This window comes from Pongo pygmaeus, chromosome 10 (genome assembly GCF_028885625.2).
Source record: "Pongo pygmaeus isolate AG05252 chromosome 10, NHGRI_mPonPyg2-v2.0_pri, whole genome shotgun sequence".
Classification (NCBI taxonomy): Eukaryota; Metazoa; Chordata; class Mammalia; order Primates; family Hominidae; genus Pongo; species Pongo pygmaeus.
In genome coordinates this window covers 111,612,135-111,634,894 of record NC_072383.2, presented here as the reverse complement: position 1 = coordinate 111,634,894, position 22,760 = coordinate 111,612,135, and the positions used below count along the sequence as shown (strand labels likewise).

Genomic DNA, 22,760 nt, shown 5'->3' with positions numbered 1-22,760 from the left:
GAACATCTATGCGAAAATCCTCAATAAAATACTGGCAAACCGAATCCAGCAGGACATCAAAAAGCTTATCCACCCTGAATCAAGTTGGCTTCATCCTTGGGATGCAAGGCTGGTTCAACATACACAAATAAATAAATGTAATCCATCATATAAACAGAACCGAAGACAAAAACCACATGATTATCTCAATAGATGCAGAAAAGGCCTTCGAGAAAATTCAACAGCCCTTCATGCTAAAAACTCTCAATAAACCAGGTATTGATGGGACGTATCTCAAAATAATAAGAGTTATTTATGACAAACCCACAGCCAATATCATACTGAATGGGCAAAAACTGGAAGCATTCCCTTTGAAAACTGGCACAAGACAGAGATGCTCTCTCTCACCACTCTTATTCAACATAGTGTTGGAAGTTCTGGCCAGGGCAATCAGGCAGGATAAAGAAATAAAGGGTATTCAATTAGGAAAAGAAGAAGTCAAATTGTCCCTGTTTGCGATGACATGATTGTATATTTAGAAAACCCCATTGTCTCAGCCCAAAATCTCCTTAAGCTGATAAGCAACTTCAGCAAAGTCTCAGGATAAAAAATCACCGTGCAAAAATCACAAGCATTCCTATACGCCAATAACAGACAAAGAGAGAGCCAAAACACGAGTGAACTCCCATTCACAATTGCTTCAAAGAGAATAAAATACCCAGGAATCCAACTTACAAGGGATGTGAAGGTCTTCTTCAAGGAGACCTACAAACCACTGCTCAGCGAAATAAAAGAGGACACAAACAAATGGAAGAACATTCCATGCTCATGGATAGGAAGAATCAATATTGTGAAAATGGCCATACTGCCCAAGGTAATTTATAGATTCAATGCCATCCCCATCAAGCTACCAATGACTTTCTTCACAGAATTGGAAAAAACTGCTTTAAAGTTCATATGGAACCAAAAAAGAGCCTGCATTGCCAAGACAATCGTAAGCCAAAAGAACAAAGCTGGAGGCAACATGCTACCTGACTTCAAACTGTATTACAAGGCCACAGTAACCAAAACAGCATGGTGCTGGTACCAAAACAGAGATATAGACCAATGGAACCGAACAGAGCCCTCAGAAATAATGCCACATATCTACAACCATCTAATCTTTGACAAACCTGACAAAAACAAGAAATGGGGGCTGGGCGTGGTGGCTCACGCCTGTAATCCCAGCACTTTGGGAGGCCGAGGCAGGCAGATCACGAGGTCAGGAGATGAAGACCATCCTGGCTAACATGGTGAAACCCTGTCTCTACTAAAAAATACAAAAAATTAGCTAGGTGTGGTGGTGGGCACCTGTAGTCCCAGCTACTCGGGAGGCTGAAGCAGGAGAATGGTGTGAACCTGGGAGGTGGAGCTTGCAGTGAGCCGAGATCACGCCACTGCACTCCAGCCTGGGGGACAGAGTGAGACTCTGTCTCAAAAAAAAAAAAAAAAAGAAATGGGGGAAAGGATTCCCTTTTAATAAATGGTGCTGGGAAAACTGGCTAGCCATATCTAGAAAGCTGAAACTGGATCCTTTCCTTACACCTTATACAAAAATTAATTCAAGATGGATTAAGGACTTAAATGTTAGACCTAAAACCATAAAAACCCTAGAAGAAAACCTAGGCAATACCATTCAGGACATAGGCATGGGCAAGGACTTCATGACTAAAACACCAAAAGCAATGGCAACAAAAGCCAAAATTGACAAATGGGGTCTAATTAAACTAAAGAGCTTCTGCATAGCAAAAGAAACTACCATTAGAGTGAACAAGCAACCTACAGAATGGGAGAAAATTTTTACAATCTACTCATCTGACAAAGGGCTAATATCCAGAATCTACAAAGAACTTAAACAAATTTACAAGAAAAAATCAAACAACCCCATCAAAAAGTGGGTGAAGGACATGAACAGACACTTCTCAAAAGAAGACATTTATGCAGCCAAAAAAACACATGAAAAGATGCTCACCATCACTGGCCATCAGAGAAATGCAAATCAAAACCACAGTGAGATACCATCTCACACCAGTTAGAGTGGCAATCATTAAAAAGTCAGGAAACAACAGGTGCTGGAGAGGATGTGGAGAAATAGGAACACTTTTACACTGTTGGTGGGACTGTAAACTAGTTCAACCATTGTGGAAGACAGTGTGGCAATTCCTCAAGGATCTAGAACTAGAAATACCATTTGACCCAGCCATCCCATTACCGGGTATATACCCAAAGGACTATAAATCATGCTGCTATAAAGACACATGCACACGTATGTTTATTGTGGCACTATTCACAATAGCAAAGACTTGGAACCAACCCAAATGTCCGTCAATGACAGACTTGATTAAGAAAATGTGGCACATATACACTATGGAATACTATGCAGCCCTAAAAAAGGATGAGTTCATGTCCTTTGTAGGGACATGGATGAAGCTGGAAACCATCATTCTGAGCAAACTAGCGCAAGGACAGAAAACCAAACACCGCATGTTCTCTCTCATAGGTGGGAATTGAACAATGAGAACAAATGGACACAGGGTGGGGAACATCACACACCAGGGCCTGTCGTGGGGTTGGGGGAGTGGGGAGGGATAGCATTAGGAGATATACCTAATGTAAATGACGAGTTAATGGGTGCAGCACACCAACATGGCACATGTATACATATGTAACAAAGCTGCACGTTGTGCACATGTACCCTAGAACTTAAAGTATAATAAAAAAATAGAAAAAAAAAGAAATCTATACACAGACACATCAAAGAGAAACTGAACAATACTATGAACCAAGAGAAAGTCTTAAAAGCCACCAAAAGGGAAATCAAAAGAAAATGAACAAACAAAAAGTCATGCATGCAAACAAAAAACAGATCATTAACAACAAAAAATCAGTAACTGACAGAGACTTCTCATCAGCAACAACAGGTAAGAAGACAGCAGAACTAAGGAAAACAAGTGTCAAGCATCCCATTCAAGCATGGAGATGAAACAGAAATGGTTTTAGACAAAGTCTGAGAAAAATTTGTCACTCATAAACCCTTTTTGAAAAAGTACTAAAAGATGTATTTCTGTAAGAAGGAAAATGAATCCAGAAGGAAGAACAGGAAATCAAGTAGCAATGGTGACAAAATTTGTTAATTATGTTAATAGGTTTTAATTTGCATAGACTGTAAAAACAAAAACAAAAGAAATAATCTCCCCTATTATTAGTGTCTGGTAGTTTAGTTCCAAGATATTATTAAACCCTTGAAAATCATTATATCATTGTTGCTTGTTTCATTTTTGTCTTTTAGCTTTGCGCTGCCTGTAATGGGCACAATTTAATAACACATGCTAGAAAATAAAGAGTAGAGAGGGTACATCAGGAAAATGCTGACAAAGGAGGACTGCAGCTCTATTAATATCAGACAAAAGGCTTTAAGACAAAGATAACTTTCAGAAATGAAGATTATTACTTAATAATAAAAGAACAATCCAATAAAATATAATATTATGCACTTATATGTTCCCAATAACATAGCTTCAAAATATTAAAAACAAAACTTTACAGAATTGCAAGGAACAAGGGATAAATATCCATTCAGAGCAGGAGAGTTTAAGATATCTTACTCAGAAATAGAGAGACCAAACAAAAAATTATCTGAGCAAAAAGTCATAAGCTAGATCTAAAGGACCTATATAGTAGTCTGCATTCAGCAATGGAAAGCATGAGATGGAGTCTCACTCTGTCTCTCAGGCTGGAGTGCAGTGGTGCAATCTCAGCTCACTGCAACCTCCGCCTCCCAAGTTCAAGAGATTTTCCTGCCTCAGTCTCCCAAGTAGCTGGGATTACAGGTGCATGCCACCATGCCAGGCTTTTTTTTTTTTTTTTTGTATTTTTAGTGGAGATGGGGTTTCACTGTGGCCAGGCTGGTCTCGAACTCCTGACCTCAAGTGACCCACCCGCATTGGCCTCCCAAAATGCTGGGATTACAGGTGTGATCCACCATGCCTGGAGGGAAAGCATGCATTCTTTTCAACCATGGACAACCTAAGAAATGCCAACAAATTCCAAAGAATTGATATCATATAAAGTATGTTTTCTGACTACAGTTTTAAAAAAGATAATAAGTAAATGCCAAAAGCAAACAAATCTCCAAAACATTCATTTGGAAAGCTACTTCCAAATATTCATGGATGAAAGAACAAACAATAATGTCATAATTAAAAGTACTAAATATTTAGACCAGAATGATAATAAAAATTATACATGTCAAACAAAAGATTTGCCCTGTAGCTAATGTGATACTGAAAGGGAAATGGGTAGCTTTAATTGCATTGACTAAAACTGACAATTACTAAGCTAAGATTCACCTCTGAAAGTTAAAAAAAAAATGAACCATAAAGTAAACCCTTTAAAATAAGGAAGGAAATTATAACATGAGAAATTTCTTTAAAAAAATACCAAGCAGATATGCCTACTGTTAACATTTGTTAAATCTGAATTGGGCTACATGGGTGTGTGATGTCTATAATGTTTCTGTATGCTTGAAACATTTCATAATTAAAATATTTGTAAAGTTAAAGCACTAAATAGTTGTAGGATTTGATGGTGATGATTACTTTTAGTATCTCAAAGTAGTTTTCAATGCTCGGTCAAGTAAGAGAATTAGGATCACAAAGAGGATGGCAGGTGCCCCTGTTAGATGGGCACCTGAGGTCCCTATCACTCTCCAAGGGACAGGCTGGGTGCCCTCACCCACAGCATCGAAGGCAGGCAGCAGGCTAACATCCGTCCAGCTCTTCAGGGCTGTGGACACCAGCCGGAACTGCAGAGCCTCAGGCACATTCTGCTCAGGAAACTGAAGGCTCAGGCCGGGCACCTGGTCCTGCCACCAGGATTCTAGCTGCGCTCGCATCTCATCAAGGATCTCTGCGTGGCAGGGCCCCTGGTCCTTGTAGTCCGTGAAGCAGTTGAGGAAGATGATGAGTTCAACATCACAGCCATCCCTTAGGTCCGTGCCCCGGCCAAATGAGCCCCCCTGTGGAGGGAAGAACAGCTCAGATCAGGGACCCTCTGGGAGCCTGGGAGTCAGACTACGATCCCATCACCTGCGCCCCATCTACAGCCTGGAACCTGCCCTCTTGCTGATGTCAGGGTCTGGGCACTATGACAGAGGCGGACTGCATGGGTCCTGTGACCTCTTAGAATTGTGACAGAGTCAAGTTGTATCTGCCTGCACCTGCCCTCTGATCCGTGAAGCCCGAACTAAGTCAGACCAACCTGCAGCAACAGATAAGGGAGGTGGGATTGAGTAGGGGCAGTGACCAAACATTTTAGCCTACTATCTGTGGCATCTACTGACTGCACATCTGGGCCAGCAGTTGCAAATTGAGGTCCCAAGGCCAAATAGGGCCTGCAATTGTGCTCTGTTGCCCTGTTTCCATCAATTCCCTCCCTCCCTCCCTCACACGGGATATCACACATATCCCGGTACAGGTAAGTGCTCACTAAATGTTTGTTGCAGGAAAGAAAGAAGAAAAGAGGATACAAAATTTCTGTTCTTCTGGAACTTACATGCTGGCTGGGGGAGGGAAGGAAGGGACCATCAATAAACAATAGGTCCTGAGAAAATGCTAAGTGCTGTGCAGAGCAGAAAGGGGGCTGGTAGTGCAAGACTGCAATTTTATTTTTATTTATTTATTTTTATTTTTGAGATGGAGTTTCACTCTTGTCACCCAGGCTGGAGTGCAGTGGCACAGTCTCAGCTCACTGCAACCTCCGCCTCCCAGGTTCAAGCGATTTTCCTGCCTCAGCCTCCTGAATAGCTGGGATTACAGGCCCGTCACTATGCCCAGCTAATTTTTGTATTTTCAGTAGCGACAGGGTTTAACCATGTTGGCCAGGGTGGTCTCGAACTCCTGACCTCAGGTGATCTGCCCACCTTGGCCTCCCAAAGTGCTAGGATTACAGGCGTGAGCCACTGTGCCCGGGCAAGACTGCAATTTTAAATTGTGTGGTCAGGCCTCAGTGGAAGAGGACATCAGATCAAGAACCTTGAAGAGGAGAGACAGAGAGAGCGAGAGAGAGAGAGAGAGAGAGAGAGAGGGCCAAATGGTTGGGGAAGAGAATTCTCATTTTCTTCTAGGAAGAGAAAACAGCCACTACAGAGGCCTTGAATTGTCCTGTGGACCTGGTAAGCTCAGAGCAGCCAGGAGGCCAGTGTGGAGTAAGTCAAGGCCAGAGGGAGACCAGGGCCCATCCTATAGGACTTGAGGCCTCTGCACCCTGTGAAACCATGGAGAATTTTGAGCTGAGGAGGGAAGTGATCTGATTCTTGTAATAGTGTTTTAAAAACCGTATCATTAAAAAAAGAAAATCTAAGCTGGCACTTAAATATATTTTATTTAAGCCAGCAAATCATCCTTCTTGGGCCGTCCAGTTCCCCAGCCCAACCTCAGCTCCATTGCTGTAACCCCTTCCCTTTCCCACGCTGATCCCTCGATAGGGTCTCCCCTGTGTCTCCACCGGCCCAACTCACTTTACTGACTCTTGAGACCTTGTGAACACAGTTCTTACGGAGGCAGCACAAGATGATATCGATGGCCTTTTTCACCTGCTCCTGGAACTGGGGGTTCGGCTTCAGGTGGTCCTGGATGAAGCGGTCCAGCTCCTTGGTGGGGATCTGAGACAGGTCCAAGGCCATTCCCGGCACAGAGGGGACAATGCTGGCTGCCCTAGTGGGGCCAGGAGCTGGGCGTGAGGGAGGTTTGCTCCCTGCTCTTGGGTACACAGCATTGAGGGTCTTGGTGTTTTCAGGGGTCTTCTGGTTAGGGTCTAGCTGGATGGGGTGGCCCAAACCTGAGCATCCAGCACGTGGAAGGCCCTGGAAGGTCATTGAAGGAGCTGCCTCAGCCAGGTGCAGAGGTTTCTGCATCAACCCAATGCCTTCTCTCCCCAGCTCCCACCCTTTGTACAGTCAGGGTGACTGAGGCTCAGAGAGGGGAAGTGGGAGGGCCACGGCTAACCCACATGGCATCTTTGGGCAGAGTTGAAAAAGGTGCCTTTCTGAAGGGATAAACTGCAAAATGGGTGCCCTTGTGATGGGCAGAAAGGTCTGGTAAGCAGACCATAGCTGCAGAAAAACAAAGGACTCCTTCCCCCAGGCAGTTTCAGCTTGAGCTTGGTGATAAGACTGTTTTACATGCCTGATGCCCTGTGCATTTTTTTTTTTTTTTTTTTTTTTTTTTTTTTTTTTTGAGACGGAGTCTTACTCTGTCCCCCAGGCTGGAGTGCAATGGAGTGATCTCGGCTCATTGCAACCTCCGCCTCCCTGGTTCAAGCAATTCTCCTGCCTCAGCCTCTCGAGCAGCTGGGATTACACGCACCCACCACCACGCCTGGCTAATTTTCGTCTTTTTAGTAGAGACGAGGTTTCACCATATTGTCCAGGCTGGTCTCGAACTCCTGACCTCAGGTAATCTGCCCACCTCGGCCTCCCAATGTGTTGAGATTACAGGCGTGAGCCACCACGCCCAGCCACCCCTGCTTTTTAAAGCCTGTTCCACACCATATGGCACATAGTAGATGCTCAGGAAACACTGGACACATAAAGTGCAAAACCCAAGGGTCCTGGGGCCCCTTCACTTACCGGCCCCTTCCAAGACTGCACCGGGTCCCCCATCCCCTTCAGAAAGCACGGGTGGTCATAGCAGGATGCTGCCTCCTGGGCTAGCAAATCCCAGTGCCAGGCTGCCCCATTCCCCAGGTCCCATGTGGGGTCAGCTGGGTCCAGGATCACAGGCCTGCAATTTCAGAGAGACAAGAAGGTTCTGGTTAGCAAGAGGGCTCTGGAGTGAAACGGACCTGGTTCCAATCGCATCTCTGCTACTTTCCAGCTGTGTGACCTGGGGCAAATGATTTACCCTCTCTGAGCCTCAATTTCCTTATCTGCAAAATGAGGAAAACAACATCGCCTGCTTATCATTGTCAACTCTGGCTGCACGTTGGAATCACTAGATACCAGGATCCACTCTCAAGGGCTCTTGAGTTACACCCTACAATTCAGCAATTTCATTCCTAGGTATATTTCCAACAGATATGCATAAGCACCAAAAAAACATGTCCAAGAATGTTTATAATGGCCCTATTTGTAATAGTTCCAAGTTGAAAGAACTCAAATGTCCATCATCAGTAGAATAGACAACATATTTTGATAAATTCACACAATGGAATACTATACAGCAACAAAAAAGAATGATCCACAACTATGTAGCTAAATCTCAAAGACTTAATCTTGAGAACAGAACGAGAAGCCAGACACAAAGGTACATGTGGCATGATTCCATTTAAATAAGATTTAAGAAAAGGCACAACTGTAATTATAAAAGTGTAAGTGGGGTTATTTTGGAAGGTTACTGACTGAGGGGGGGACCAGTGGGGTGCTGGAAATATTCTACGATGATCTGGGTGGTGGTTTCAAAGTATGCAGTCTTCCCACAGTCATCAGAACATGCATTTTCTGCTACACATCAGCAAAACATTCACGCATAAAACATTTGGGTCAGGCACTGGTATATTTTTTAAAACTCCCCCAGGTAATTCTAATGTGCATCTGGGCTGAGTCCAGTGAATTAAAACATGTACATGTAGCATTTTGCTTTGGCCTCTACACCCAAGCACTCAGTAGATGTAACCGGTTTTGTCCTTGTTAATTATCTCCCCCTGCCCCGGGACAGGAGAGCAGATGGTGGGCTATTAGGAAGTACCTGGGTCTCTTAAGCTGCCGCTGCAAGAACTGCCCAACTGCAGGGTCCTCGAAGCCATAATTGACAGTCCAGAAAACACACAGGTGCTGATGCTGTTGGATCAGGCCCAGGACAGTCCGGAGGCCTTCTGCTAGGCTGAAAGCATCCTTCTTACAGCCCTGCTCCCAGGCGAAGATGGTCAGCAATTCCAGGGCATAGACTGGGGGCAGCGTCTCCTTCCACAACCCCTGTAGGCACACCTGTGAGAGGGCATGGCAGGGGACTCAGAAGAAGAAGGAGAGGAAAGAGAGCCAGCTCTCTGCATAACCAGACTGGGGACCTTCCAGGCTGAGCCTGAGGCAAGATGCTGTGTTCCAACCCTGTTCCAAGAACAAGTGGCATTTCTCACCAGCCCTCACTGGTAGCTTCAGCAAAGTGGTTGGCTCATATGATGGGGGAGTGGTGGGAGGGAGGGGTGTAAGTTTCAAGTCCCAAGGAGGCAGGGAGCAGTCAGAGAGAAGCCAAGGTAGTCTAAAATTGCTACCTATCCTCAAATAAAGGTGAAGCAGATCTGGGGTCCCAGCTGCGTGGCTGATTGGAGAAGGACACCAAGTTGTCGCCCTTTCACCCCTGGAGTGGGGTGGGGCAGCAGGCCAGGACTCTGTCCTTCCCTCCTCGCTCCAGCTGTCTATCCCCCATCCCAAAATGCATGATTTCTATTTGTGCACCATATACTTGGGATCTCCATGTACCAGGGAGGGATTACTCCATGCCAAGGCAAGAATCCCAGGCCTCTGGGTAACTCCAGAGGGGATGCTTCAGCTTGCCAGAAGGTGATCCTCCTGGCTAGAAGCACCCAGCATCTCCACACTCCCTCCACTCACCCCCTCTCTTTGGGGTGACAAACATGCCTGGGTGCACATGTGTACCCACCACCCAGATCAAGATAGAATTTCTAACGCCCAACCAGGCTGGCTCCATAGTTGTATTAATTAATTAATTAATTTATTTATTTATTTATTTATAGACACAGTCTTGCTCTGTTGCCCAGGCTGAAGTGCAGAGGCTCAATCATAGGTCACTGCAGCCTTGAACTCCTGGGCTCAAGTGATCTTCCCGCCTCAGCCTCCTGTGTAGAAAGGACCACAGGCGTGAGCCACCATACCCAGCAGTTTGCCCTTTTAAGAAGTACCAGGCTATTAGCATTTTCTGCCCCTGGAGAATCTTACGTGGAAAGAACCTGAGTAAGATTTGCCGATGCGTATATTTCTTTATGTGCAAGTGGAGGAAACAGAGGCCCAGAGAAGGCTAGGGACTTGTCCAGGGTCACACAGCAAGAAGATGGCTGAGCCAGAACTGGAACCCAGAATCTCTTCCTAGATAGGCCTGCTTATGATGACTGGTCCATGTGCTGCAAGATTTTGGGGGAGCCTGTTCCGCCATCTCCAGGCATAGGCTGGGCACACTTTCCCCAGTGCATAAGAGTCTGGCAACAAACATGAACAGGGCAAGGGAGCATCCCTGAGGCTGGGGAGGGAGGTGTACCAACTCTGCCTTACTTCATACCGTACCAGACAGGCCAAAGCCCTGAATATGAACAGAAATACAACGGGAAACAATATGATGGCAGGAAATATGAAAGAGTCATTTTACAAAGTCAGGATAGGGAAAGACCTTTTTTTGTTTTTTTGTTTTCTTGAGATGGAGTCTGGCTCTGTCACCCAGGCTGGAGTGCAGTGGTGCAATCTTGGCTCACTGCAACCTCTGCCTCCTGGGTTCAAGCGATTCTCCTGCCTCAGCCTCCCGAGTAACTGGAATTACAGGTGTGTACCACCACGCCCAGCTACATTGTGTATTTTTAGAAGAGACAGGGTTTCACCATGTTGGCCAGGCTGGTCTTGAACTCCTGACCTCAAGTGATCCACCTGCCTCGGCCACTCAAAGTGCTGGGATTCCAGCCGTGAGCCACTGCACCTGGCAGGATAGGGAAAGACTTCTTAAGACACACAAAGAATAACTCATTTTTCAAAGGATATATCTGAGTACATTAAACTGTAGATATTTTTTCCTACAAATAACCTTTAAACAAAGCAAAAGCCCAAGACACAGACTGGAAGAATATTGGAAGAATGCATTATATTAACTAAATAAGGATCAGTATCCACAATATAAAAAGAGCTTCAACAAATCAATAACAAGACAGCTAACCCAAGAGAAAATAATGCACAAGGCACATAAACAGACAATTCCCAGAAAGAGAACATGAGTGGCCACTAAATGTAAGATAACAGTTTCACGACTATGAAAGCACAAAGCAAATAGTCACATATCTGGAGAAACCCTTCCAAGTGGCTTCACCTGGTGGTACCAGTGCTTCACCAGCAAGATTAGGTTCTTCAACTTGGCTGGGCGAATGTTCACAAAGTTCCTCCGCAGCTCTGTGAAGCAGGCCGCATGCTCGCCCCCTTGGCAGCCACTGTTGAGGAGGGTAGAGTAGACTTGTGGCTTGGGTTTGACGCTGGAGCTGGCCTGACCTGTTGATGTGAAGTGCTGTGAGTTAGGAAGGGCACTGAGCACACAGGATGGAGGGCGGTGTTGGTGCCGAGCTCAGCCTGGGGCACTGAGAGAGAATGGGAAGAATTTGGAGGGGAAGAAATCTGGCAACATGGGAGTCGGGGGACTGGGAAGAGAGCCCGGAGCTTTTCAGGAGGCAGGGAAGAAGAGCGGCACTCCAGAATGCAGTGGGAGAGTCCCTCCATCCCAAATGGCCAGGCAGTCCCTAGAGCAACAGCTCAAAGAGGAGCAGCTGCATTCCAAGATGGTTAAACAGGAAAGATGCTTCCAGCTGAGTCAGCAGTACCTGCAGCCTGGCAACTCTCTCCTCCCTGAGCCTTCCTCAAAACACCACTCTACGTATCCTTAATTAAGAGGTGTCACGGAGAGGAAAATAATGTCCAAGAAATAAAAGGCAAAAAGCCCTGATCCTTTAGCAGTGGTTGTTGATATTTTTTCCTACAGGCCTGGCGCTGTGGCTCACACATATAATCCCAGCACTTTGGGAGGCAAAGGTGGGCGGTTCACCTGAGGTCAGGAGTTCGAGACCAGCCTGGCCAACATCGTGAAACTCTATCTCTACTAAAAATATACAAAAATTAGCCAGTCATGGTGGCACTCGCCTGTAATCCCAGCTACACCAGAGGCTGAAGCACGAGAATTGCTTGAACTCAGGAGGCGGAGGTTGCAGTGAGCTGAGATCGTACCACTGCACTCCAGCCTGGGGGACAGAGTGAGAGATTCTGTCTTTGAAAAAAAAATATTTTTTTACTGCATACTGGGCACTGGACAGAAGGTCTCTACATGTATCCCCCCCACAACCCTATGAGGCAAGTACAGTTCTTCATCCCATTTGATAGCTGAGGAAGCTGAGGCACAGACAAATTCCATGCTTTGCCCAAGGTTGTACAGTCAGCATGCGATGGAGGCAGGATTTGAGCTCAGAGCCGGTGGACTTTACAGGGTGCACCTTTTCCTCCACCACTCCCATGGGCATGGCTTGGAAGAAGTAAATGCTTTTCATAATTCCCTGAGGTTGCTGCTACCGCTTCCCTGCTGTGTGGCTTTGGGTGGGTCACTGTATGTCTCTGAGCCTCAGTTTCCCCAATGGTGAAATTGAAGCTGAAACAGTACAGACCTCATAAGTTTGTTGTGAAGAATTGATGAGATAAAACATGTCAAGTTCTTGGAATAGTTAAGCATTTAATAAGTAGTAACTATTATGATTAATATATGTGTACCCAGGCTGGGTGGGGTGGCTCATGCCTGTAATCCTAGCATTTTGGGAGGCTGAGGCAGGTGGATCATTTGATCCCAGAAGTTCAAGACCAGCCTAGACAACATGGTGAAACCCTATCTCTATAAAAAATACAAAAATGAGCCAGGCATGGTGGTGCATGCCTCTAGTCCCAGCTACTCGGGAGGCTGAGGTGGGAGGATTGCTTGAACCCAGGATGGAGGTTGCAGTGAGCCAAGATCATGCCACTATACTCCAACCTGGGTGACAGAGTGAGACCCTGTCTTAAAAATGTGTGTGCATGTGTGTGTGTGTGTACACCCAATATGTGGATACACTAGGCATAGGGTACCAGGCATAGGGGATGTGGCTATCTGCCCAAAGGATAAAGTTATCCCCCAGATCATCAAGGTAAATAATAATAATAATAACAATAATAATGGAAACGGCAACAATAATAGAAATAATAATAATAGCAAACACTCTTAAAACCCTTATCACATGCTAGACATTCTTTTTTCTTTCTTTTTTTTTAAGAAGCGTCTTACTCAGACAGATTGTAGTGGTGAAATCACAACTCACTGCAGCCTCCACTGCCTGGGCTCAAACAATCCTCCCACCTCAGCCTCTCCAGTAGCTGGGACCACAGGGAGGCATGTACTACTACACCTGGCTATTTTTTTAATTATTACTATTTGTAGAGACTAGATCTTGCTATTTTGCCAAGGCTGATCTTGAACTCCTGGGCTCAAGCAATCTCTATCTTGGCCTCCCAAAGCTGGGATTACAGGCATGAGCCACTGCGCCTGGCCCGCGAGACACACTTCTAAGTTTGATTACATATATTGATGCATTTCATTCTTCTGACAACTCTATAAGATTACTATTATCCCCATTAGTATTATCCTCATTTTACAGATGAGGACACAGAGGCCTATTTTTATCTTAACTCAAGCATAGGTGTATTATGAAGGAGAATGCAAAAATCACATTAATGTTTTCAACATAAAATACAAGATTTTGCAGAATTCTGGTTTTGTCCCCAGGCCCCTACTGCTAGCCACATGTCCACTTGGCTTAGCTTTTGGGAGTATTTGTGGAAGGGCTGAGCAGTAACCGCTCCAGGCAGTGGCTGAGGGAAACTCCCAGATGCCTGTGGGAGGGCCAAGCATCTTGACAGCAGGACCACAGATCCAGGAGGAACTGGGGTTTCGCTGCCTTTGTCTGGCACAAGTCCAATATGTTTAGTCCCCAGACTGAGGCTGAGAGGGGTAGAGGCTGGCCCAGGTCACACAGCAAGTTGGTGGCTGGGCTAGAATTGGAAGTCCTGTGTTGTTCCCAATGATATTGCCCCCAACCCTGGAATGGTCTAGGAACCCCTCACCCAGGACATCGAAGGCAGGCACCAGACTAACATCCATCCAGTCCTCAAGATCTACGGATGTCAGGCGGAACTGCAGGGCCCCAGGCACGCTCTGCTCAGGAAACGTGAGTCTCAGACCAGGGACTGGGTTCTGCCACCAGGATTCCAGCGATGCCCGCATCTCACTGAGGATCTCTGCACGGCGGGCCCTCTGGTCCACATAGCTCTTGAAGCAGTCGAGGAAGATGACAAGTTCAGAATCACAGCCACCCTTAAGAGCTGTGCCCCGGCCAGAGGAGCCTCCCTGGGCAAAGAAAAATAACTCAGAATTTCATACTGTCCAATTCTAGTGGCCTTGCAACCTGACAGGCAACTTGAGTGAGGCAAGTGTGCTGGGGAGAGACTGTGGCCACAGGGCTGTAGGCATTGAAGCCACACGGGAATATGGGCCCAGGGTAGCCAGGCTTGAGATTTCAAGAGAAGCAATTTTAACATGTAAACTCATGATTTTTTTTCCATAGAAACAGGGTCTTGTTCTGTCACTTAGGCTGGAACGCAGTGACATAATCATAGCTCACTGCGGCCTTGAACTCCTGGGCTCGAGTGATCCTCCTGCCTCAGCCTCTCAAGTAGTTGAGACTACAGGCACACACTACCATGCCTGGCTAGCTTTTACATTTTTTTAAAGAGATGGGGTCTTGCTGCGTTGCCCAGGCTGGAGTGCAGTGGTTATTCACAGACACGATTGTAGCTCACTGCAGCTTGGAACTCCTGGGCTCAAGTGATCTTCTTGCCTCAGCCTCCCAAGTGTCTGAGACTACAGGCATGCACCACCGTGCTGGGCTAAATCCATACTTTTAATTTTATTTTTATTTTTAATTTTGAGACAGAGACTTACTCTGTTGCCTAGGCTGGAGTGCAGTGGCACCATCTCAGCTCACTGCAACCTCCATCTCACGAGTTCAAGTGATTTTCCCACCTCAGCCTCCCGAGTAGCTGGGACTATAGGTCCCAGGCATGCGCCACCATGCCTGGCTAATTTTTGTATTTTTAGTAGAGATGGGATTTCACCATGTTGGCCAGACTGGTCTTGAATTCCTGACCTCAAGTGATCTGCCCTCCTTGGCCTCCCAAAGTGCTGGGATTACAGGCATGAACCACCGTGCCAGGCCTATATCTATGATTTTTAAATGTTGGCAACTAACTTTTTAAAAACTCAAGACTGCAGGTAAAACAAATTCTGCTTTGCAGAACACACGTTCGCAATTTTTGCTCAGAATGGGTACAGAACTGTGGTATGACTCAATTTCTGAGACCTGTCTGATTAGTGTTTCTTTCGGCAAAGCTTCCAGCCTGAGGATTTGGAAAAGAAACTCCTAAACATTGTCAGAGTCACTGTTCTGTATCTGGGATCTGACGTCTCTAATCTCACTTCCAACACAAAACAACTGTGATGTAGTTACATGTGGTTGCAGATATGGGGAGTGAGGCTCAGACGGTGAAATGAGTTACACACCCAGTAAACAGCAAGAACCAGGTTGGAGCCCTCCAGCAGCAAGTCTTGCCCCAAACTGGGACCCCCTACTTATCCCAGTGATTATGCCAGTCCTTTTACTTCCAGCTCCCACAATCTGGGGGCTGCTGACAAAGTGGGAACAGGGAATATTACAGGCTGGGCACTTCCTGCATGTTTTGTACACTCTCATCTCATTGAACCTTCCTCATAGCCCCAGAAGGGAAGGTACCACTTTACAAAAGAGGAAACGAAAGCACAGGGAGATTGCACTGTGCTCACTTTACAAAGGTGGAAACAAAAACACAGGGAGATTGTGCTCCAGACCCCTCTCCCCACCCCTTTCCAGGGAAGCTAAGGATGCCAGGGCTTTCCCTTGCTGCACACAAATCCCTCCTGTCCATCTCTGAGGTAGAAACGGGACTTCACACCTCCTAGGCGACAAGTCTCTCCTCCTTCCCCACCTCCCAAGCTGAGAGTCAGCCCCAGGAAACCACTAGGTGCTCTGACGCCATTTCTACTCTGGGTTTTCACTCCCTCTCCTGACAACCTCCAAATCTGTTCTAGCTCATCCAGGTTCCCTCCATCAATCCACTCCTGGCACCCCCAAATTTACCCTGAGGATAAGGTAGCTCATGACTTGTCTCCTCCCTGAATCTGTGAGTGTCCTGGGATCACAGTGGCAGTGTGGCTGTATTTAAGTGACAAAAAGTGACCCAGAGCCTGGGCAACATGGCGAAATCCTATCTCTACAAAAAATGCAAAAATTACCTGGGCATGGTGGCTCACACCTGTAATCCCAGCACTTTGAGAGGCTGAGGCAAGTGGATCACTTGAGCCCAAGAGTTCCAGACCAGCCTGGGCAACACAGCAAAACTGTCTCTACAAAAAATGTAAATAATTAGCCAGGTGTGGTAGTGTGCGCCTGGAGTGCCAGCTACTTGGGAGGCTGAGGTGTGAGAATAACTTGAGCCCAGGAGGCGGAGGTTGCAGTGAGCCGAGATCGCGCTACTGCGCTCCAGCCTGGGTGACAGAGCGAGACCCTGTCTCAAAAAAAAAAAAAAAAAAAAAAAAAAAGTGACTCAGAGCAGTAATTTAGCGTCTAGCCTCAGTTTCCCTATCCATAAAACAGGTACAATAATACCTACCTCACTGAACGTGGGGATGAAATGAGGTAATACTCATTTAATGAGATAATTTTCATTGTTATTTGATAATGTCTCAATAAATTGGGCTACTCTGGCTGTTACGGGGTATTATTACTTCTCTATCCTTAGGGTCTGGCGTAGTGTGAGGCCCACAGTCTGTTTGAATGACTGGGTGAATGAGTGAGTGAGTGAGTGAATGAATGGATGAGAAGCAGCCTCTGAGAGCAGAGATGCAGGAATCAGGCTACTTGGATTTGAATCCTGGCTGGGCCTCTTCCAGGATTGGACACGTCACTGTGCCTCTCTGTGCCTCATTTTCTCCATCTGTCAAGCGGGCTTAAGAGTACCTACCTGGCTCGTATGTTCGGGGGAGTTAGCACGGGGCTGGCACATTGGACGTATTTGTTAAAGAAATGAATGAGGTGCACAAGCGGATAAAGCCACCTCCACCGTAAGCCTATGTGAGGCTTAAGCGTCCTCCCAGGACTCCCCTTTGGACACATAAAGACCCCGAGGTGGGACCTCACCTTGACGGTTTTCAGCACCCGCTGGGCAGCAGCGCCGGGGCGGCCCCCGCGCTCCCTCAGGGCAGCGGCCACGGCGCCCAGGGCGCGCCGCGCCTTCTCTACGAACTCCTTCCGCGGCTGCAGCCTTCTGGCCACGAACCTGTCCAGCGCGGCGGCCGGGGTGCTGTACAAGTCCATGGCCGCCCAGCGCAGATGCGAGGGGAAGTGGGGCTCTGGCGCGGCCTTCGGATTTCTGGTTTCGTTTCCCCGCCCGCCCGGCTCTCCGCACCACGCCCAGCTCGCCAGGTCCTGGGTCCTCGGTCCGCGCGTGGTGTGAAACGGGGACGGGCGCTGCAGTTCCTGTCTTCCCCAGTTTTCTCTCCTCCTCCCCAAACTTGCGAAATTCCCTGCTTTCAGTTTCGTTTCTTTCTAGCAGCTCTTGGACCTGACACCCACTTCCTGGTCCCCTTCCCAGCTACGACTTCCTCTCCTTCGTCTCCTTGCTTCCAGCCGTCCCTGCAACCACCAGCTCCAACGAACTAATCACAGCCTAACAAAGTATACCCACAGAACGTATGGGTACATACTGAGTAACGTACTCTGAGCATTTCAGAAATGTGCAGGTTTTACATGGAAAAAAAAAGGTCAGGATTTAATAAACGGAGAAGTCCTATCTCGCTGTCTGACTGAGGGATGCGTTCTAAACACCACTACTACCACCAATGATAATAAAGCGCACTTGCCATTCAGGACACAGGCATGGGCAAGGACTTCATGTCTAAAACACCAAAAGCAATGGCAGCAAAAGCCAAAATTGACAAATGGGATCTAATTAAACTAAAGAGCTTCTGCACAGCAAAAGAAACTACCATCAGAGTGAACAGGCAACCTACAAAATGGGAGAAAATTTTCGCAACCTACTCGTCTGACAGAGGGCTAATATCCAGAATCTACAATGAACTCCAACAAATTTACAAGAAAAAAACAAACAACCCCATCGAAAAGTGGGTGAAGGATATGAACAGACACTTCTCAAAAGAAGACATTTATGCAGCCAAAAGACACGTGAAAAAATGCTCATCATCACTGGCCATCAGAGAAATGCAAATCAAAACCACAATGAGATACCATCTCACACCAGTTAGAATGGCAATCATTAAAAAGTCAGGAAACAACAGGTGCTGGAGAGGATGTGGAGAAATAGGAACACTTTTATACTGTTGATGGGACTGTAAACTAGTTCAACCATTGTGGAAGTCAGTGTGGTGATTCCTCAGGGATCTAGAACTAGAAATACCAGTTGACCCAGCCATCCCATTACTGGGTATATACCCAAAGGACTATAAATCATGCTGCTATAAAGACACATGCACACGTATGTTTATTGTGGCACTATTCACAATAGCAAAGACTTGGAATCAACCCAAATGTCCAACAAAGATAGACTGGATTAAGAAAATGTGGCATATATACACCATGGAATACTATGCAGCCATAAACAATGATGAGTTCATGTCCTTTGTAGGGACATGGATGAAATTGGAAATCATCATTCTCAGTAAACTATTGCAAGGACAAAAAAACCAAACACCGCATGTTCTCACTCATAGATGGGAATTGAATAATGAGAACAAATGGACACAGGAAGGGGAACATCACACTCTGGGGACTGTTGTGGAGTGGGGGAAGGGGGGAGGGATAGCATTAGGAGATATACCTAATGCCAAATGACGAGTTAATGGGTGCAGCACACCAGCATGGCGCACGTATACATATGTAACTAACCTGCACATTGTGCACATGTACCCTAAAACTTAAAGTATAATAATAAAAAAAAATTCACAACTCCTGAAACTCTAACAAAAATAAAATAAAATAAAGCACACTTGGAGACTCTCACTGACTCCTCCCAACGACCATGGTGTAGGTGCTATTATCTTCACCCATTTGACAGACGAGGAAGTCAAGGTACAGAGGAACTAGGTAACTGTCCAAGGTAACACAGCTGGAAAGTTGTCTGGCTGGATTCAAACCCAGCCAAAGCCCATAGAGCTGCCCTCTTCAGAAGCCAACTCTTCCTAAATAATTTGTACGTGTAATGCAGTTCCAATAAAAATTCCATTTTTAAAAACTTCCAACACACGATCTAAAGTCTGTCTGCAAGAATTAAAAATTATTTTGGAGGAGAAGGGAGGAAGGAAAGTCAGTCAGTTTAGGATGGTACCTTGCACGACAATACTACATATTAAAACATTGTAAAGCTACAATAGGGAAATCCTCTTGGAATGGGCACAAAGCTAAGCTATAAGCTGCAGAGTGGAGATTTGAATCCAGGACCGTTGCGCTTCTATCTTCATGGCCTGTCTCCTCCTTTTTTCTGCTGATTTCCTGCTGCTTCTCTACCCAGGTTCCCAGAGACTGCACACCTGAGCTCTCTTCCAGGCCTGGTCCAAGCCATAGCCTGTCTCCTCCTCCCTATCTTACTAAAAAACTCCCAGGTCCTCTCTCCTGCCTGCTCCGGGACCCAGCATTTACTCTGCCTCTGAGTACATTTCAGGTAATAGTCTTAACAAGTGCTTCCTGACATCTGCACAGTAACTGAAAGGAAATAGATAGGATCAGAGTGTGAATTTCAGAGGTCACGGCCAACTAGAGGGAGAGATGCTGGGTCTGTAATATGTACATGGGCTAATATTTTGAGGAGTGAATGCTGCATCACTTGGAATATTCAAATATGGGCAGGAGACTATTTTGTAGGTCAGGTGTTGTGGCGGGGATTTAAGTCAAGGGATTCAGCAATGATTTTCATTCTTGCCCATTAATCACAGTCTTCTTCCTGAGTCACAGGCCACTTTAGAAACCTTCCATTCAAGATAGTGGATTGAACACATGCTCAAAATTCTATTAAAATAGCAGCAAAGATATATTAAAAGCATAATGGAAATCAACAGGGTTGGAAACTGAGAAAAAGTGGAGTCAAGGGAGCAGGACATTTGAGGCATTTTTAGAAGATGGAACGCAGAAGGGTCAATATTGGGTCATGATGGTGGACTGAACACATGCATAAGCCTTCAACGTCCATCCCAGGCCTCTAGAGGTGGCAGGAAAGAGATAGAAAAACTTTAATAATGTTTCTGGGTCCTAATCAGAGGTGTCCCAGGTAAACTGGAACCTGAGACCCATCCAATATGGGATTGGATGAAGGAGGAAATTGCAGCCAAAACACATAAAGGAGGGGGCACCTATGCAGAATGGAAAGGCTCTGAGGAGCTGCAGGCTCCAGGCAGTGGATTGAAGGAGAAGAAGAGACCCTAGGTTAACTCTCATGGTTGTCAGTTGTGCTGGCATAGTAATGGCAGCCTCTAAAGACATGTGGTCTCCCGCCCCAACCTTTCTGTGTTGAGTAACAGGCAGCAGAGGTGCCTGTCTAAGGAGGGAGCAGTGAGGGTGGGGCAGAGAGGCAGGGAAGTGCACAGCATACCTGGCCACATCTAGAAAGAACAGGAAGCCCTGTATGCAGAAGACTTGTTCCTGGCACATCCCCTTTCCTCACCTCTGCCTCCAGCTGCAGTAAGAAGGTACCAACTTCACAGGGAGACAAGCAGAACATCCCCAGTGAGCAAAAAGCACACATCCAAAGGTGCCAGATTATTTTGGGAGATGGAACGCTATGAACATAAAAACTCACATGTAAGGACATTGAAATAATCAATAAAGGAGAAGGAGTCTACTGTGGTCTGAATTTGTCCCCCAAAATTCATGTGTTGGAAACTTACTCCCCAATGCAGCAGTTGGGAAGTGGGGTCTAACAGGAGGTGTTTGTGTCATGAGAGCTCTGCCCACATGAGTGGATTATGGCCACTATGAAAAGAGCTTGCAGGAATGGGCTCATTCTCTTCTGCTTTTCTGCCATGTGAGGACATAGTGTTGCTCCGCTCCAAAAGACACAACACTCTTCAAGGCGCCATCTTGGAAGCATAGAGACCAGGTCCTAACCTGCTGAAGCCTTGATCTTGCACTTCTCAGCCTCCAGAACTGTGATAAATAAATTTCTGTTCTTTACTAATTTCCCAGTCTGTGGCTTTCTGTTTTAGAAGTACAAATTGGACTAACACGGTCTTAGAAATATATAATTAACATCCTCAGAGGGATTAGATATTATATCCATTATAATTATTCATTGTATTCATGATTATTCATCATATCCACGAAATAAGAACATTTATGAAAATCAATAACCACCACCATCACATTGGAAGTGAAAACATAATGCAAAATAAAACCAAAGATGAACAGAAAAACCAAACCTTCTCCATAGATAGGCTGAATAAATACACCTGAAGATAAAATTAGTAAACTGGAAGATGGAATGGAGGAAATTACCCGAGATTACAGGAAAGCAGGACATAGAAAAGAAAGGTATAAAAGACAACTTATGAGATGTGGAAAACAGATCCATTCCTTATTCTTATAAATATTTATTGAGGCCGGGGGCGGTGGCTCACGCCTGTAATCCCAGCACTTTGGGAGGCCAAGGCAGGTGGATCCACCTGAGGTCAGGAGTTCGAGACTGGCCTGGCCAACACGGTGACACCCCGTCTCTACTAAACATACAAAAATTAGCTGAGCATGGTGGCGGGCACCTGTAATCCCAGCTACTCAGGAGTCTGAGTCAGGAGAATCACTTGAACCCAGGAGGCAGAGGTTGCAGTGAGCCAAGATCGCACCATTGCACTCTAGCCTGGATGACAAGAGTGAAACTCTGGCTCAAAAATAAAATAAATAAATAAATAAATAAATAAATAAATATTTATTCAGTGTTTTCTTTATGGTAGCCACTGGTCTAGCACAGAACATGTGTGGTGAATAAGTGAAAAGGCCTCTGCTCTCGTGGAATTTATATTCTAACAAGAGAAGATTGACAAAAAATTAATAAGCAAATAGAAAACATTGGATTCACGGCTAGATAAAATCTTAAGCACAGGGGTTTTCTTGGGGTGCTTGGAATTAGAAGGCATATCTGGACAGGTCACCCACAGTTGTGGGTGTAACAAAATGACTCAGAATGTGTGTTACACATTCTGTTACTTACTATGGTCAAACATATTCTTGGTTGATACAGTAGCAAATCATCTGCTGTTCTCCTTGGAAAACTATTGCTTATTGCCTATGTATAAAAGGTGACAGTATCCTCCTACAGATACTCTCTCTCTTTTTGCCTGTCTGCTTAGTCAACTCACTCACCACCTTGTACTGGCCCGGGAAGAAATTGCCGCTGGTTTCTTTTTGAAAAAGAATATTCTTTCTTTCTTTTTCTCATTTATTTTCTTTCTTTCTTTCTTTCTTTCTTTCTTTCTTTCTTTCTTTCTTTCTTTCTTTCTTTCTTTCTTTCTTTTCTTTCTTTCCTCTCTTTCTGTCTCTCTCTCTTCCTTCCTCCCTTTTTTTTTTTTTTTTTTGAGACAGCCCAAGCTGGAGTGCAGCAGTGTGGTCTCGGCTCACTGCAACCTCTGCCTCCCAGGTTTAAGCAATTCTCCTGCCTCAGCCTCCGGAGTAGCTGGGATTACAGGTGTGTGCCACCATATCTGGCTAATTTTTGTATTTTTAGTAGAGATGGGGTTTCACTATGTTGGCCAGGGTGGTCTCGAACTCCTGACCTCAGGTGATCCACCAGCCTTGGCTTCCCAAAGTGCTGGGATTAC

The 22,760-nt window shown here is 45.7% G+C and overlaps 1 protein-coding gene across 2 annotated transcripts in view; it reads right to left on the bottom strand.

Moving 5' to 3' along the window:
• The window catches only part of OAS3 (2'-5'-oligoadenylate synthetase 3), a 34,948-nt gene extending 17,478 nt beyond the window's left edge, over window positions 1–17,470 (bottom strand). Inside the window, exons 1-7 of one of the 2 annotated variants that reach the window (XM_054443041.2) lie at window positions 17,083–17,470; window positions 13,916–14,198; window positions 11,100–11,275; window positions 8,763–9,001; window positions 7,646–7,799; window positions 6,536–6,880; window positions 4,753–5,035 (exon numbers count right to left, since the gene is read on the bottom strand). In XM_054443041.2, coding sequence (XP_054299016.1) covers window positions 4,753–5,035; window positions 6,536–6,880; window positions 7,646–7,799; window positions 8,763–9,001; window positions 11,100–11,275; window positions 13,916–14,198; window positions 17,083–17,259 — 1,657 coding nt within the window. In that variant the 5' untranslated portion in view covers window positions 17,260–17,470. The remainder of the gene's footprint in view (window positions 1–4,752; window positions 5,036–6,535; window positions 6,881–7,645; window positions 7,800–8,762; window positions 9,002–11,099; window positions 11,276–13,915; window positions 14,199–17,082) is intronic. The other variant, XM_063647117.1, reaches the window with a different exon arrangement.
• Between the last annotated feature and the right edge of the window lie 5,290 nt (window positions 17,471–22,760).